Source organism: Typopeltis vanoorti, chromosome 10, assembly GCF_054136105.1.
Source record: "Typopeltis vanoorti isolate ZY-2024b chromosome 10, IOZ_Tvanoo_1.0, whole genome shotgun sequence".
NCBI classification, from domain to species: Eukaryota; Metazoa; Arthropoda; class Arachnida; order Uropygi; family Thelyphonidae; genus Typopeltis; species Typopeltis vanoorti.
The window spans coordinates 7,632,617-7,651,783 of record NC_143558.1 but is presented as its reverse complement, the minus strand read 5'-3'; the positions used below and the strand labels follow the sequence as shown (position 1 = coordinate 7,651,783).

At 37.3% G+C, this 19,167-nt stretch overlaps 1 protein-coding gene across 2 annotated transcripts in view; it reads right to left on the bottom strand.

Annotated features, from left to right (window-relative positions):
• BTBD9 (BTB (POZ) domain containing 9) overlaps nt 1-19,167 on the bottom strand; it is a 271,031-nt gene that overhangs the window by 51,527 nt on the left and 200,337 nt on the right. For both annotated transcript variants that reach the window (XM_090398752.1, XM_090398751.1), the window contains exons 6-7: nt 18,780-18,999; nt 7,480-7,599 (exon numbers count right to left, since the gene is read on the bottom strand). In XM_090398752.1, the coding sequence (XP_090254878.1) occupies nt 7,480-7,599; nt 18,780-18,999 (340 nt within the window). The remainder of the gene's footprint in view (nt 1-7,479; nt 7,600-18,779; nt 19,000-19,167) is intronic.

Below are 19,167 nucleotides of genomic sequence, written 5' to 3'. Positions count from 1 at the left end.
ATCTTATATTTCTATCGTCTAAGCACTTTGTACCGTATCAATCCACCTATATCTTGGTCTTCCTCTGGGTTGTTTTCCTGCCAACCTGGCATAGAACACTTGTTTTGTTCTACCCATTTTAAAACCTAATAGAAAATCTAACCTTAAATAACACAGACATATTGGTAAGCTTTGACATCTCTTTAATTGATAACTTAACACTCTTAGAAACGTTTTCCTTCTGACTTCTTAGATCTCTTCTCTTTTCCATCAGTTCTGGTTATTTTTCTTGGAAGAACAAAATCTACAAGCAGATAGAGGGAACTGCCATGGGTTCTCCCCCCACTCACTCCCTCTTGCCAATTTTTATATGGAATATTTTGAAAAATGAGCCATAGACTCAGCCCCCTCTCAAACCTTCTATCTGGCTAAGATATGTAGATGATGTGCTCTCTATTTGGCCTCGTGGCCCAGACACATTAAACTCCTTCCTCAGTCACCTCAACAGCCTACATCCAAGAATCCAGTTTACGATAGAAAAAGAAAAAACAATTCACATTGCATATTCCAGTAATTGGACCACATTTGTTTTTAATAAGCTATATAAAACACAATGAATTAATAAAAGACCCGACAAGTTTCGTAAGTCAAACGACTTACATCTTCGGGGTAAAATGTAACTTAAAGTTTAAAACACAAAGAAAAGAGAAATTATTAGTAATAGTTCATACTATACAGTTGCAGCCATCTGACTATTCATAAAATTAAAAATCAGAATGCAGATTCAAAGCAGTGCTGAATTTAAACAATGCTGGATGATGCCACGTTCTGTTGTTCACGTTCATAATGTCCGAGGTCTGACTGAGGTATATATATATATATTTTTTTTTTTTTTATTAAAACTGACCAAACTTGGTGGAGAATTAATCCTTGATTTTTATTGCATTGTGTTGGTATTTTAAGCATGTTTGCAGCTTCTTTAAATTTCCTTATGTAAATTTTTTTCTATGTACGACATGTTTGTTTTCTGCCAGAGTACATCGTGGCCAGTGGAAGTGGTATGGAAAGCTAAACCTGATTTGTGTTCTCCTCTGTTTTGCACATCCTATTGGTGTTCATTCATACAAACTTCCTCAGATCTTCCTGTCTGTCCTACATAGCAGATGCCACAAGAACAATAAATTTTGTAAACACCTGGTTTTTTTAAAGGATGATGAGGTGGTTTCGGGGGATGTAGAAATCTCTAAATTTTTTCCAGCAGCAGAAAGGCTACTTTGATGTTCTATTTGTTAAGTAATTTAGCCATCTTGTCTGTAACATTTTTGATATATGGAAGTGCAATAGCGTTTTTGAAATCTTGTTTCGGAGAGATGCTTGTAGGAGATGTGTGGAGAATTTTTTTTGATAGTCTTGGTTTCATAACCATTCTTTTAAAAGATCTGTGTTAGATATTCTAATTCTTCATTTTTCTCTGTTTTTCTGTGCTGGAAATGTTATACGCTCTGTCCCTTAGGGTTTTTATTAGACCTATTTTTTTTGCATAGGGTGGTGGTGTGAGGCCGCATTAAGAAATCTTCCCGTGTTGGTGGGTTTTCTATATATTGAGAAAGAAAGTTTATTATCCTTTTCTCATCGACTTCTAATAGAATGTCTAGAAAAGGCAGTTTCCTAAGTTCTTCTTGTTCTCAAGTAAATTTTATATTATTATGCAAATTATTTAGATAATCTTTGAAAGCAATGAGTTCATCTGTTGTTTCTTGCCAAATGATGAATATATCATCTACATAGCATAGCCATATTTTTGGTTTTTTATGATAATTGTTTAAAGCATTATTTTCAAAGTTTTCCATAAATAGGTTAGCTAAAGCCGGAGAGAGGGAAGAGCCCATAGCAAATCCTTCTTTTTGTTTTCCCAAAATTTGTCTTGATACATGAAAAAAGTATTATTTATACAATGTTTATAAAGATCTATGATGTCCGGAGGAAAAAGGTCTTCCAGGAGATTCACAGTTTTGTTTCTTGGAACATTTGTAAATAGGCTGATAACATCCAAACTTGCTAAGATGTCTGAAGGTCCAATATGAATATCTTTTACTTTTTCGATAAAATGTGTACTGTTCTTCATGAAAAAAGATGTTTTTCCTGTATAAGGTAAAATCATGTTGGTGAAATATTTTGCTAAATTAGAGGTCGAAGAGTCTCTACCATCTACTATTGGTCTTAAGGGAATACCTATCTTATAAATTTTTGGTACACCATAAATTCTTGGAACTAATGGGTGTTTTGAATGTAGAGTTCTTCTGAGTTCTTCAGTCCAATTAGGTATCTTTTTGATTAGATCATTGATTTTATTGTGAGCACGCCAAGTGGGATCTCTGTCTAAAGGTTTATGGGTATTAGAATCTTCAAGAAGAGTTTTCATTTTATTATTATAATCTTCTGTTAGAACTACTGTTGCATTCCCTTTATCTGCTTTGATTATAACGATATTTTTGTCAGATTTGAATTCTTTGAGGGAAGTGTATTTGTGTAAGGAAGATTCCTTTGAGCTAATTTACTTTGCAATAGTAATGCTGAAAGTTTATTTTTCACTTGGTTAGACTATAATAAATTTAGTTTAATCCTTTATACAAGTGTGAGCAAACAAAGTTTGTGCCTGAAAGTATCTTCAGGGTTAAGGTAGTACAACACCGGATAACTCGTTGCAAAGGTGGAGCAAGCTTACATCACTCCTATTATAATAGTAATGCTGTGGTTTGTATGCAGATGAGATCTGATGTATTACCAGGTAAATTTCTTATTCCTTTTTCCATTATGTCAATTTTGGGGATGAAACGTTGCATTAAGGCAAAGTTAAAACCTTTTAGGAGTAGATTATTTTCTTCTTTTCTTTTAAGCTTACATGGTGATCCAAATGCATTTTTTGAAAATTATGGAGACAATAAGACCGATCCTAATAAGACCACACTAAGACCGACAGTCTGGCTTAGATACGTTGATGACGTGTTCGCGATCTGGCCGCACGGGTGACAAACACTAAACACCTTCCATAGCCACCTGAACAAACAATGCAAACGCATACAATTTACCACCGAAATCGAAAATCAAAATTCGCTCCCGTTCCTAGACAGAATAGTCACACGTCTTCCTTCAGGCAGTCTATCCTTCACAGTCTACCGAAAACTGACACACACTGGCCAATACATACATGCTAACTCATACCACCACCCATCATAAAAATATGGAGTCATTAGCACTCTCAAAAACAGAGCTACAACAATTTGCTCTAATCAAGAAGCCCTGAAACATGAACTAAAAATCATCAGCGACACATTCATAAATAATGGCTATAAAACAAAAACAAATCTAGATTACAGTAAAACCATAGCCATCCCATACATTAAAGGGTTATCAGAAAAAAATCAACAGAATCCAACAACATTATAACCTCAATGCCACCTTTAAACCACCCACTAAACTTAAAACCATATTCAACTCCTCTAAGGATCCTCTCCTCCCATTAGCACATCCTGGTGTCTATTGCATCCGCTGCACCTGTAACTTACCTTACATTGGTGAAGCAGGACAGACAATCCGTATACGCAAGAAAGAACACATTAGACACATTAAATATAACCATTATGGTGAAGCTGTCCTCTAAGACCACGCGCTCAACACCTTACACCAAATCAACTGGAAAAGCACCCACTCTTTACACCACACAAAAAACCTGGTATGAAAGGAAATTTAAGTAAGCCTGCGAAATCCTGATAAACCACCCAAATATCAACAACAAAGATTGCATGAAAATTCCAAGGATCTGGATGGCACACATTGAGCCTACCTAATACATAAAATCCAACATAAGTCAGGACTCTAACCAATCTGCAACTAGTATTAGAAACCATTCCATACCAAATGGCTGGAATGTACAAGTATATTCATGATGTTAATATATGTATATAGATAGATACTTGTTGTTACACCCAATGTATTTCTACAACCAACAGATAACACTAATAATAGGATGTATAATTTTTTTTCCCCACCAGAGGTCAGGCCAACAATTGTTGTAGCAGTTGGTCAGTATCTTTAACAAACCAGTTTGATTGTAGTGTAGTTTGTTTTCTGTGTCTAGTTGTATGCTCCAGATGATGACCTTGACATAAAGGTCTAAATGTCAAATGTAGATTTTAGTTATATTAAACTAAAGTTTTTATTCAAACACAGTAGTTGTCTCCATAATTTTCAAAAAATACATTTTCTTCTCTTGATAGGACTCTTGAAGAAAGGTTGTTAACTACTTTGGCATAATCTAGGTGTTTTCTTTGTTTTTGTTTTTCATGAAGAAGTTAAATTTTCTGATTAAAGTATGCAGCTTCTGATCAGAGATTGCCATAGCCTTGTTATCTGTGATGATGTTAATATTGTTCCACAGGTTGGAATGGAGAGATGTGGCTAACTCACTATGTAGAGAAAATGTATCCCAGCTTATTTGTGCTACTTCAGATCTAGTGGCTGCAATCCTCTCTCTCAGAATAGCTAGTTCCATTCTTTGGTAAATTCTGTTGGCTTTATTTGTATGGAATGCACGCTTGATTTGGATGAATTTAGGAATGATTTCATTATCTCTGCATTGGATTAAGAATATAAGACGGATGATGAAATTAAGATGTTTAATACGTAATTTCTCTAGTTGCGTAACTTCATACCAAAAGCACTTACCATAAGTGTTTAATTGCAAGTGGAGGTTTCTGTGGTTTAGAAATTCACAGGGCATATTCCGGTAATTGGACCACATTTGTTTTAATAAGCTATATAAAACACAATGAATTAATAAAAGACCATACAAGTGTTGTAAGTCATTTGACTTACATCTTCAGGGGTAACTTAAAGTTTAAACACAAAGAAAAGAGAAATTATTAGTAATAGTTCATACTATACAGTTGTAGCCGTCTGACTATTCATAAAATTAAAAATCAGAATGCAGATTCAAAGCAGTGCTGAATTTAAACAATTAAATTAATATAAATATTAATTCATTGTTTTATATAGCTTATTAAAAAAAATGTGGTCCAATTACCGGAATATGCCATGTGAACTTCTACACCACAGAAACCTCCACTTGCAAAAAAAAACAACTGCATACCATTCCTAGACACCTTAGTTACTTGCCTTCCTAACAGTACACTTTCCTTTACTGTATATAGAAAACCTATGCACACAGGCAGATACATTCACAAACTCCCACCACTCCTCTCAACAATATGGCATTATTAAAACTCTAACCAAGAGAGCCCACAATCTTTGTTCCAGAACTGCTCTTACAACTGAGCTTGCCCACATACACAACACTTTCCTCTCCAATGGCTACAGCGATCACAGTATTAAAAAAAATAATCAGTTCCCTCCCCCCATTCCCCGGTCTTCTCTTTAGAAAGAGTTTAGAAATGCCATCACCATACCCTACATCCATGGCACATCGTAAAATATAGCCAAGATTTTAAAAAAGTACCACCTACATACAGCATTTAAGCTCCACCGCAAACTTTCTACCCTGATCCGTTATACAAAAGATCAGCTCCCTCCTCTTCCATTCCTAGAGTTTATAAAGTACCCTGTTCTGGCCAGCTGGCATACTTTGGACAGACAGGCAGATCAGCAACCATCCACCTGGAGGAACACAAGTCATACGTTTGCAACCACGACTATGGTCAGCCAGGCCTGGCTGACCATGTCTTGGATACAACCCACAGGATCTCATGGGAAAAAACCACCATGCTCCACCACAGCAAATTAAAAAAGAGAGGCTATTTTTAGAATCAGCAGCAGCTCTCAGAAATCAACCAAATCTTAATAAATAAGGTTGCATTAAGCTTCCTAAGATTTGGGAAACACTCATCATCAGAGATCCCACCTTACATTCCAGGCCACCTATAACTGCCCTTAGAGGGCGCTCCACCTAGATAGGACTTTAGAGTCACCTACATGGTTGGGCTTAGTATTGTGTGATATTTGTGTAGATGTTACATTAGTTTTTTTTGTAATCCCTGAAGATATCTCAGTGACTGAGACAAAATATAGGAAGTATTAAATTCTGTTTTAATCCTTTCTGAGTGCTGTATGCAATCCATTAAGCCTCCAACATGATATCTAGGATATCCTAATCTTCAGTTTTCATGTCACCTTTATCATCTTTAATTCCTTTTACAGTACCTCCATTTCTAAACTTCAATAGCCTCCAGAGCATTTTTGCCACCTTCCCGATATTTATTTTTTATATTCTTACCAAAGCCTTCCTATGACTTTTGTTAAGCTACTTTTATGCATAGCCTGGCACTTACATATTTCTCTGTATTCTTTTAGGGCATCTGCCAACTTATTTGCTAAGAACTTTTGTTATGTTTTCTTCTTTTCCAGAACTGCTTTTTTAACTTCTTGTGTTAACCATGATGTTCTTATTTCTCTATCCTTGCAGAGAACTTCACCACATATCTCCCCAGCTGAATCAATGTATTCTTCAGAGTTTGCCACTGAGACTTTGTTTCTCCCCTAACCTAAACAAAATTGACTGTCAAATTTTCCAGCTTGTATCATCCCATGAGCATGGATGCTTGTGATTATGTTTAGGTCAAAAGTGAATTTCATTGTATGGTACAACACTGCTGCCTCACTTATTGGAGTAACTGAAGTGACTAAAAGTGATTTAGTCTTTAGTGCCTGTCAAAAATCCAGCAAAATATAAGTTCAATAATTTATTTTTTGCTGGCAAAGTTTATGCTGTGAAGACCTGTTATGAATAATCACAAACACCTAAGCCTATTTATATACTGTATAATATTAACTCATCTTCAGCTGAGAAACCACATCCCAGATAGAATTTTAATTCACTTCTTTCCAAATTAACAAATATTCTGTTTTCATGACAGAGTTATGGATATGTTGCACAAGGCAACATAAGATGACCAGTATAACATGAGATCATCCCTGAAAGCTGTACATTGTAAACAAAGAAGTGACAAGTGCATTTTTGACACAGTGTAGGGATACAAGGAATGGACTGAGTAAGGCTGTTTGAAATTATAGCCAAAGCAACTAAGGCCATGAGGCCAGTAGAGCATCTTCTCAACTGTATGTCCTTCTGGTCAGTCGACAGGGTGAAAAACATGAATTTCCAGGAGGAAAACCTTACATCTCCATATGAAATAAGCTAAGTCACCTTCACTTGAAAAGTACTTATATTCTTTGTGTTCTAGTTGAGATTTGAACCCAAGTCTTTCCAACTAAAAGACATTGTCGATACCGATGATCTATGAAGATTCATGTGGAATGAACTGCCAGAGTGAACAGTGATTGGCAAACATTGAGTTTAAAGGTAAGCAAGCACTTCAGTGTGCAGAACTGAAGGCAATTCTATGATGTGTCTTAGTGATTCCATGGAAGCCTTGTTCTTAATTAGCATTGCCCCACTCCTTAAGCACAAAATTTAAATAAACTTACCTGACCACTCTTGGTTCAAAATATAGCTGTTGCCAAGAACGGCAAAGATAACGGGAATGATCTACTGCTTTTATCCAGTCTTTTTGATCAACAGATACTTCAATGTAATAAGAATAAGATCTATATAAGAAGATATATATAGTCAATATTTACTTCATGAATTTTGATTAAAAGAAAATTAAATACATTTCAGTTTTTTAATTTTCATTTTGAATACAGTACTTTAAATACAGCAATAACAGACTGATAGGGCAGTATGTTCTTACAGTAGAAAAGATTTTCATACTACACAAAATTATTGATATATACTGACAACAATGACAAGTTATGTATAGTAGACAAATTAAAATATAGTATTCTGTTTCACTAATAAAAATTACCAGAATTCTCAGGATAAAACATCAAAGAGATTAATATTTGAATAAAATACATACAACGAGATGGTAATTTTTATGTCTTCTAAGCCACTATTGAACAATTTAGTCATGCATATATTGACATTTATTGTCAACAATGAAAATATCACACAGAATGAAGTCAAAACAATCCTTGAAGGCTAATAAAATATCATCGTCGTCATGCATATCAACTATTTAAGCCTAGCGTGGCCTGTTCCTGCCTTAGAAGTCATCGTTGAATCGTTTAAGAGGACGTTCTGGTTTTCTTTTTCCTAATGGCTTGTACTTTAGGGCTTGTTTTGGTAATCTTTCTATTTTCATTGGAAATCATTCACAAACTGGGGACAGTTTTTGCCACACACCATTCAAATTTGTCTGCTTCACTTCATCCCAAACATGCTCAACGTTTTGTATGGCATTATAATGCTATATGATTTCCAAAAGTCTTTGAGGGTTAAGTTGCTGTCTTTTTCAGTTGCCCTGAAAGCCACAGCAAATGTCCTGTGGAGGTAGTAGGCCTTAAAGGAAGCAATAACACCCTGTTCCATAGGCTGCAAAAGGGCTGTGGTGTTTGGTGGAAGGTAAACCACCTTAACATTAGGGTGAAAGTCATCCAAGTGGGCAGGGTGACCAGGGGCATTGTCTAGCACTAACAATGCCTTAAAGGGCAGACCCTTGGCTGTACAGTACCTCTGAACTTCTGGCACAAAATGGTTGGTAAACCAGTCCTTGAAGATTTGAAGTGTCATCCATGCCTTCTTATTGGACCCCCGGGCAGGCAGTTGACCCTTCCAAATGCCCTTTAGTGCCCTCGGATTTTCAGCCAGACAGACCAACAATGGCTTCAGTTTTAAGTCGCCGGCAGCATTAGCCCCAAGAAGCAAAGTCAGTCTCTCCTTACCAGCTTTATGGCCTGGTGCTGCCTTCTCCTAGTTGGTGATATAGGTATGATTAGGCGTACGTTTCCAAAATAGGCCTGTCTCGTCCACATCAACCACTTGTTGAGCACTGTAGCCCCCCTCCCTTATTATCTCAGCCAACCCCTCAGGAAACTCACCAGCTGCTTTATCATCACTACTAGCAGCTTCACCTTGCACCTTAAGGTTATGTCAATTGCCTCGAGCCTTAAACTGCATAAACCAACCTTTACTAGCATTAAACTCTTCACCTGCACTCGTTTCCCCCCTTTCAGGCTGCAAAAGGGCTGTGGTGTTTGGTGGAAGGTAAACCACCTTAACATTAGGGTGAAAGTCATCCAAGTGGGCGGGGTGACCAGGGGCATTGTCTAGCACTAACAATGCCTTAAAGGGCAGACCCTTGGCTGTACAGTACCTCTGAACTTCTGGCACAAAATGGTTGGTAAACCAGTCCTTGAAGATTTGAAGTGTCATCCATGCCTTCTTATTGGACCCCCGGGCAGGCAGTTGACCCTTCCAAATGCCCTTTAGTGCCCTCGGATTTTCAGCCAGACAGACCAACAATGGCTTCAGTTTTAAGTCGCCGGCAGCATTAGCCCCAAGAAGCAAAGTCAGTCTCTCCTTACCAGCTTTATGGCCTGGTGCTGCCTTCTCCTAGTTGGTGATATAGGTATGATTAGGCGTACGTTTCCAAAATAGGCCTGTCTCGTCCACATCAACCACTTGTTGAGCACTGTAGCCCCCCTCCCTTATTATCTCAGCCAACCCCTCAGGAAACTCACCAGCTGCTTTATCATCACTACTAGCAGCTTCACCTTGCACCTTAAGGTTATGTCAATTGCCTCGAGCCTTAAACTGCATAAACCAACCTTTACTAGCATTAAACTCTTCACCTGCACTCGTTTCCCCCCTTTCAATTTTCAATGCCTCAAATAGTCTTTTCGCCTTTTCTTGAATTAACATGAGGCTAATTGGGATACGGCATTGATGCTGGTGTTCCAGCCAAAGAACAAGAAGCCTTTCCATCTCAATCATGAGTCTACTACGTTTTTTCGTAATCACAGTCTATTTCATGGGCGCCAATCCTTTCACGTGTTCAAGGATGTGAACTTTATCCTTGATAATAGTCCCGACTGTGGTACGACTTAAGTTCAACGTGCGGCCGATGTTCGTTGGCGTTTCTCCCTTTTTGGCCCTTTTGATGTCTAATTTCACTTCTACTGTAATGGCTTTCCTTTTCTTCAACACACTGCCATCGGAAGAGTCTGCCTTACATTTGGAAGCCATATTGAAGGGTAAAAAGTCAAAAACACAAAAGTGAGATAGCGGATGTAAACAAAGCATGCTGTACCCAAAGAGTGTATACTGGGACCCAAGCGATGCCACTTCTCCCAAACAAACGACGCGTAACGGCGTATTCTTCCGCCACGCTCACAAACAAGTTTGCCAGCAACGTTTGAATTTTATGTCGTGCTGCTTCAAGTCTAAATTTATTTTTTAAATTATTTATTGGATTACTGCCGTAAAGTCGAAACGAGGTATATCAAGGACAACGTAGGTCAAGGACCCACTGTACTTCACAGCTGAAAGCTGAACGAAGTACAAAGGAAGTTTTACTGTAGCACTAAATAAGCATTGTGTTAATCCCCCTCCGATGGGATGGCCATCTTAAGTATCAGTGGTTGTAAGTCAGTCCTCGACTATCTTTCTCCAATTCCTACACATATGACCAACACCAACTGCTTCTTTATACTAGAAAATGAGCACTCTGTTTCCTTAGTTTTATTATCAGAGATCTCCAGAGTCCAGGAATCACTAAGCAGCTCATATCCATTCCAGTTTGTCATACCTATTCTTGAATTTATCTACACTTCCTGTACTCACAACCTACAAAAGGTAATCCATTCCAATATGCATTGCACTATGAGAGAAAAATCTAGCTCCTATCCCTTTCCTAATCACATTTCCCTCTCAACTTCCATGATTGCCTTCTTATCCTCTCCCCACTCTATAAAATTAAAAATTCCATCTATGATATACTATATCCTATTAGTTGGCCTGGCTGGCCGAGTGATTAGTGTATCCGCTCTCCAGCCAAAAGACTGTGGGTTCAAATCCTGCTGTAGGCATGGGTGTTTGCAATTGTCTGTGAAAATACTAGTGGTGGCGGTGGATGGTAGATGGCATTGGTGTGAATGATGGTAGTTGCGGTTCGTTGTAGTTGGTGGATTGATTGGTAGTTGCGGTTCGTTGTAGTTGGTGGATTGATTGGTAGAGATGGAGAGTTGTAGAGTAGGTGCCCTCTCTCAATGAGTCTTTGGACTTCTTGGAGGTGTCACGCAACAATAATAATGACCTTGTCAGAAGTTGTAAGTCTATCATATCCCCCCCCCCTCTCCTGTCTGCTAGTATCTGCACTTTGCAAATTCTCAATTCCTCATAATCTACATTCAACCGTCCTGATATCTTTCACATGCTCCCCTGCATCACCTCAGAGACCAGGCCTGTGCACAATAGTCCAGATGAGGCTGAATCAAGGCCTTGTAATGAAGGCAAAATGGACTTCCTACTCTTATGTCAATACTGCAATCTTGGTTATATGTTCCTTGACCCTTCGACTTCCTATCTACTAAAACTTCAAGATACCAAGCCTGATCAACTTTCTTCTAGCACCAATATGCCGTTGGAATCTCTCATTATACCAAAGTGCATAACTTCACATTTGCTAACATTGAACTGATAGCTATTTTCACATACCCACAATTCCAGCTTATTCAAATCATTCTGTAAATATGCATTATCAGCAAAGAGCTAGATGTCAACTGTCAAATCCTTCCCAATGTCCTTAAAGATTGAATAACAGACCAAGGACTGATCCCTGTGGTACACCACTGGTCACCTTAAATCTTGAAGCCTCAGCCTCCCCATATAACATTTTTTTGGTTCTGGTCAGTTAGCCATCCTCTTATCCAAGAGTTTATAATCCAATACTATATCTAACTTATGCAACAGCCTTCAATCCTGTAGTTTGTCAAAAAGCCTCAGCAAAATCCAAAAATATCATGGGATATCTACTCCTCTTGTTTAAGTCAACCATATTATAATAACGTGTGAGCAAATTGCTTAAACATGACCTTTCCTTAGTAAACCAATGATGCTCTTGCAAAGTAATGATTCTCTGTCAACGCATTTCTGTATATGAGCTCTTACCCACTTTTCCAAAATCTTCACTGCCATTCCAGAGATATGATAGGTAGGTCGATAGTTAGATACATTAGTCTTTGCACCACCCTTATGCAATAGGATTATCATACATTCTTTCCCCTCATGCAGAAACTACCCTGTTCTAAGACTTAAATTATAGTCTTGTCGAGGCATAGCTTCAGCTGAACACTTAACATCCATGCTGATGTCCCATCAGCCCTATTGCTGGATAAACCCGAGTTTCTCCAGCATATACGGTGTAGAGGTAGCATTGAGCTATATATGCTGCATACACCAGGTTGATAGCTTTTAGCAAAATGGACACTCATTAGTTAAACAATCTCTTCTGCATCTGTCACTTACATACCATTGGCAGTCAGTTATACTTTCACTTTTTTTTACTTGCAGCATGTAGATGAAGCAACATATGGAACACAAGTGTTGAATGTAATATCTCAGTGATAAACAATGTCATTACAGTGGCACCAACAGGGTATAACAATCATGTGGTTTTGATATGGAGAGTGGCTAGGCAGGTACAAGCTTCATGAATCAAAAGGGACGTGGAATTACAGAGAAAAGGTCTATAATAAATTAAAGTGCAGTGGCTTGATCAATTAAAGGAAAGAGAAATCAGCAATACCTGGGACTTGGCCAGAAATCAGTTGGCAATATTAGATTGTATTCCTATGGTTAGGAGGACAAATAAAGTAGGAGTGAAATGTGAATTATGAAAAATATCAAAAACAGGATATCCCTCAGCAGCATGAGGAATATAAGGAAAAGTCTAAGAAGATGTATGTAGTGAGGAAGGAGAAACTGGCATATGAAATACATTAGATGAGACCACAAGAGCAACACTGGAAAATTTCAGTAAAGTTGCCAGTAGAAGAAAGAATGAATATGGAAGACTGACTTTAGTCACTGGAGAAGGAAAACAGGTCACCTGTTGAAGACATGTAGTGGAAACATTCACTGAGTATTCTGTCAGTATGTTTCATGTAGGGGGAGGAGTAGTGTTGATTAACAAGAAGAATGAAAACAGAAGACTATCAGTTCGGAAATGAGAAACTACTCAGAATATTAAGTAACCTAGATGTTAATAAGATAGACTAGATGGGATATCACCACGTATACAGGAACATGTGAAAGGGCTGGCAGTGTCCTCGATTTCATTGTTCAATGGAGTCTGGCAACAGGAACAATCACAGAAGAGTGAAAAGAAAGAAGCAGTACCACTTCATAAGCAAGAATCCAAGTCAGTGATGTTAATGTCCAACTAGAAAAGTGTATAGAGGCTTAAGTGCTGTGAGGACATCATGTTGGAGGCTTAATGGATTGTATACAGCACTCAGAAAGGATTAAAAACAGAATTTAATTCTTCCTATATTTCGTCTCAGTCAATGAGAGATATCTTCAGGGATTACAAGAAAACTAATGTAACATAAAAACAAATAACCAACAATACTAAGCCCAACCATGTGGGTGACAAAGTGAAGATGTCTCATTGACTGAGACGAAATATAGGACGAATTAAATTCTGTTTTTAATCCTTTCTGAGTGCAGTATACAATCCATTAAGCCTCCAACATGATGTCCTCGCAGCATTTAAGCCTCTACACACGGATTCTAATCATTCATGGAGAAGATATAACTCGCAAATCCAGACAACACAGTAAGTCAAAACTATGACTATCTAGGCAACTAAATAGTCTGGCCTTTTTACATTCCACCTGCAACCGCCCTTAGAGGGCGCTCCACCTAGATAGGACTTTAGTATCACTCACGTGGTTGGGCTTAGTATTGTTTGTTATTTGTTTTTGTTACATTAGTTTTCTTGTAATCCATGAAGATGTTTCATTGACTGAGACGAAATATAGGAAGAATTAAATTCTGTTTTTAATCCTTTCTGAGTGCTGTATACAATCCATTAAGCCTTCAACATGAAGTGTATACAGGTGTAATGGTGAAGATGTTAGAGACAGGATTGATGAGAATGGGTAAGGGGGACAGATCTTGTTTTAGTAAGTTACATTTTAGAATAAGGTAACTAGTGTACTGGACAGAGATGCTTATACCATGATTTATCTGGACTTTGCTAAAGCATTTGAGACAGTAGCACATAATAAACTACTATTGAAAGTAAGCAAGATGGAGTTGGATAGTCAGTTGGTAACAGGAATGGTTGAATGAGAGGAGCCAGCAAGTTGAGTATGGGGGTGTTGTGTATGTCCTGAAAAAGGAAGGTGACAAATGGGATGCCACAAGCTTCGGTATGAGAGGAGCTATTCAGCTGTTTGCAGTTAATGCTAAATTAGCAAGAGCAATGTCAGTAAGTTCTGATATGATGTTGCAAGAGGACTGAATAGGTTGGTGCTTTGGGGCTGAAAAATGGGGATATCATTTCAATGCTGAAAATTGTCATGCACTTTGGCCACAGAAGATGGAATTTTATCATGTTTATCATGATAAATCACGATAAACTTCACGATAAATCACATGATCAGAAAAAGTTTGTCATGCTGGAAGAACTTGGCTTCAGGAAGTGGAGGAGATGAATCCAGGAATTCTTAGTGAATAAGGAACCAAGGTACCTTATTCACTAATGGTTACACAGAAAACTGTTTGCTACTATAGAACCATCACATGCAAATATAAGGTATAATTCCCTTTTATAAGACACTAATCAAGCCATATTTGGATTTCTATGCACAGGTATGGTTGGCTGGCTATAAAGAAACATTGGAAAGAGTGCAGAAGACAAATAAAACTGTCTCAGGAATCAAACATTGAGTGTGATGACAAATTAAGGGAATGCAGTCTATAGAGCTTGGAAAACAGAAGGAAGAGAGGTAATACGATTGAAGTAAATAAGTTGGTGAGAGAAGCCTATCAGATATATATAGAGGAATTACTGCATAAGGTAATGGAAGAATGAGAGCTTATACCTGGAAATTGTACAAAGTTATGTGGGTAAGGAAGTGAAAAGATTTTTTGCATGAGATATAGTGAATAAGTGGAGTGGAGTGGACTGCTGTAACATGTGGCAAGTGCTATAACACAATGTTTTAAGGCAAGGTATGATAGTTATTGTGATATATGAGTGTCTAACTTCTAGAATGAGTCTTTGAACTTCATGGATACTTGGAAGTAATAATACTAACTTATTTTCCTTGGGGGAAGGATGAAAAATGCAGAGGTATCCATTCCTTCAGTAGACCAGAGGCATACTTTCTTCTATTTTTTCAAGGTGTGTTGTCATTTTCGTGACCATGCAAGTTTTGATGTAGTGCGATCATTTCTAGCTTGTTTTTAGGAGTGTGTCTGTTTTTTTTTCCTGATTCACTTTGGGAATGGAAGTGTCAATCTGTTCACAGAGAGGGTGTAGCTAACAGAAATAGAACCATGGATATAATATTAACATGGATGTTAATGTTTGTGTAGATTTTTCCTTATTACTGCCACTCAGCATTAAGAGGTTTTACCACCATTAGATGCGATATACTTCACCTCCTGATATGGCATGTTCTGCTTGGTCTTCATCTTTTTGAAACTTTCTTATACATGCTAAGGCAGTGTTTCTTACTTAAAGTGCGGTATGCGTACCCCCGGGGGTACATGGCAATTTTCGGCTACCGGTATGCCTCATTAACGCATGGAATCATTATTAAGAAAAAAAAAGAATTATTTTAAACGTATATATTATGTATGAATTCTCCTACTCAAATTGTGAGTTACTATTGCCACGACGTTCACATCCTGGTGATAATAACTTGCTCCCTGTGGTAAATAACGCCCTCCCCAACAGAGTCACTATACTGAACATGCAAAAAATCAGTAGTTTTATTGTATCACTGAATAAGGTAGAGACATTTGCAGTCTGTGTAAGTTCTCAACAAATAGTGCAATTAGAGACAACTGGGATAAAAACGGCACTAACTAATGAATCACATGTCCTCTCCAACAGAAACTGCTGTATTATAGACTCAAGCAAAACCATATGTTGCCAGTGCAACATATGGTTTTGCTTGACACCACCCCCGTTGTGAATGTGCTAAAACTAAGAAATATATAGTGAATGTGTTTCAGATATTATGGAATTCGGTTGAAGAGAATTAGCATTTCAACAATCATTTTCAGTTTTTTTCTGAAATCTTTATTTTCCAAAAATCCCCACATAAATCTCGCACCACGATTTTTTAGCTTTAATTTGGGGGAAAAAAGTGAGAGTTATATTTTAATTATTTTTAAATACGGCGATTTTTTTAGCTTTCAAATTCTTAAGTATGGATCATTGGTTAAAGACTGGATTTATAAAATGCACAAAAGAGAGCAATATAGCAAATACAAATAGCTGTAAGCAACAAGAAAACATTGATATTGTATCTAGATCAAAAGAAATTGATAAGAGTGTGTTGTCAGACATCTCTAGAGAACCAAATAGGAAGAAGATGAAAATTCTTCGTACCTATTCCAAATTTTGTTCTATTAAAATAAATTGTATTTTTTGTTTACATGAACATATAAATTCAAATAATATAGACATTTACAATGAAATATACTTTATTATTTTGATAAGGGGGTACTTGGTAATGATGAAAATTTAAAAAGGGGTACACATCTGAAATTTGAGAAACACTGTGCTAATGAGTGGGCTGCCAGTTCTTCACAATTTATGCATCTAGGTGTTTCACACAGTCTTTATATTCTTAATGCTCTTTACTGTCACATCAGACAGAGATGGCAGATCCATAACAGGCAATCTAAAGGGATTTGGGATATATAGCCTAATACAGAAATTAAGATAGCTTGCTTTCATTGATGTACTGGGGTTGCAGGGTGTTAAATATATGGGTGATATTCTTGGTTGGTATTAAAGATAACTTTATACATATGGGAATTTATTGTTGATGCCTCTAGCTTTTAATTCAGAGCAAACCTCTTCAAGAATGTCAAGGAGATGTAACTAACATTATCCTTCAAGAAAAGCATTTTGCTTGATTGTGTGTTATCATGATATTTGATGGTGCACAAAGGAATTGCTCTAATGGTTTCTGGGGGGAGGGGGTACTTTGATGAGCATCTCCTGAACAGTTTTTTTTTTTTTTTTTTTTTTTTTGTTTTTCACTGATTTTGAAAACCCTTCTGGATAAAGGGCAACATTTTCCAAATGTTGACCGACTGAATTTAAAATCAGAAAAGACTATCTATAGGTGCCAGGTGTTTTTTTGCTTTTTTTTATACGGTCAGCTGATGTGTATGTGATTTCTGTACTGCATTGGAGCTTATTAAGAACTCTGATAATCTTGATGAAAGACATTTTCATAAGGGAGAAAGCAATGGAAAAGCTCTTCACCTAGCAGTAAGCACCTGACAAACAATGACTGTGCTCTGAAGTGGAATACCAAGGATACTACAAATGACATGTTGGCATCACAGCAAGCCCCCCACCCCCTTCTCCATGGGGCTCCTGCCATTTGACCCTGGAGAAGGAAGCCTATTTAATCCCATTGACCCTCACAGGCAAACCCCCTTGCTGATTGATTGTGGCCAGGCCATCTAAGACCACAAGTTTTGTTCATGGAATCAGCCTCAGCTCTAAAAACTTTCCAAACCTCAACAAATTTGGGTGCATGAGACTGCCCCAAATTTGGGAAGCTTGCATCTTGAGAACTTCAGCCCAACAACCGAGACAACCCAATATAGTCCGCTAGGAGGCACCTTTAGGACTCTAGGAACTAAAGTACTTTTCTCTCTTTTGCTTCATTTGCTTTTTGTAGTGCCTGCATGCACGTGTCATAGTTGTATGTTCCCATGAAGATGGCAATGTGACATTGCCGAAATACAGGAGGTATTTATTAAAGTTTCTTTTAATTAATATTCCAGTATACATTGTAAATCCCTTAAATAATTTAATAGTCATGTGTTACTAACGTATAAGCCTATCTACAAGATCTTGTCAAAGTATGGACCAAAGTAGTGTGAAGATACCAGGAATCCCCCTTTCTAGATATTTATGTGTCACACTGCACTCCAAACAGTGGCAGGGGATTGGAGCTCAGTGATTGTGGTGTAGAAAATAGGAAAGTAAAAGACTTAGAATTACAGTAGAAGAATAAAAGGATACTAAACAATGTTGAAAATAAAAAAAAAGCAGGCTAGTTCCATCACTGGGAGATAACTCCCCCCTCTTCATTAACAGGTGTCCCACATTGAACAGAGATGTAAGTGATAAGTGCATGTAACAGTAAAAGCCGTTCATTCCTATTCAAGAATGATAATTCAGGGAGTGTTTGTCATACAAGGTGGTATTTGCAGTACATGGTTTAACTTGTTATTTAGGTATATTTTTTTTAGATAACCAGTTATCCCTCTTAAATATGAATACAGTCTAGAACACTGTTTTTTAAACTGAGAGTTAATGCTGTAGCCACACAATGGATTTAAGTCTAATGAAGGATGGTATGAAACAACAATTTAAATTCAAACCAAAAGCTCTGCCTTTAGTAAAGGATATGTAAGTGCACCCCTCACAAAGTATTACGAACTAATTGATTGCTTGTGACAACTCGCTAACACACAGAACATCAAACATATCAAGGCTTATTAAATCAGAGCTAAAGATACTAATTTTTACTATCCCCCCCCTCCCAAAAAATGTGATCAATGAAGATATCTGAAAAATTGTTAATTCAAAAATAAGAGGTTAATAAAATTGTATCAGTTTTAACAGAACTAATGTCTCATCATAAAATTTATTACCAATTTCAGATCTATTTACCTCATATCCCTATCCCAAAGCAGCATACGCATGTGATTAATTATGCACTGCCTGCCTAACATCACTAATATTCCTTGACCATTGTTGTCATCAATTGGATGTCGTGTGAAGCCTCTTTCCATATCATAATTATGAACATCACCATCGAGCAATGCAGATCTCATTTCACCATGAAGAACCTGAGCTCCATGTTTAGGTGATGCAACATTTTCTTCAGGCACTATTTAATGAAAAAAAAAAATGATTTAAAGTATATCATAACTGAAAGACAAAACATTCCAAATAAATGTAAAAAATTAAACAAATATCAAACATATTTACTGTGCAAAAGTGTTTGAAAGTTTGGGAAATACGCCAATTTACTCATCCTACATGAAAAACCAAGCTA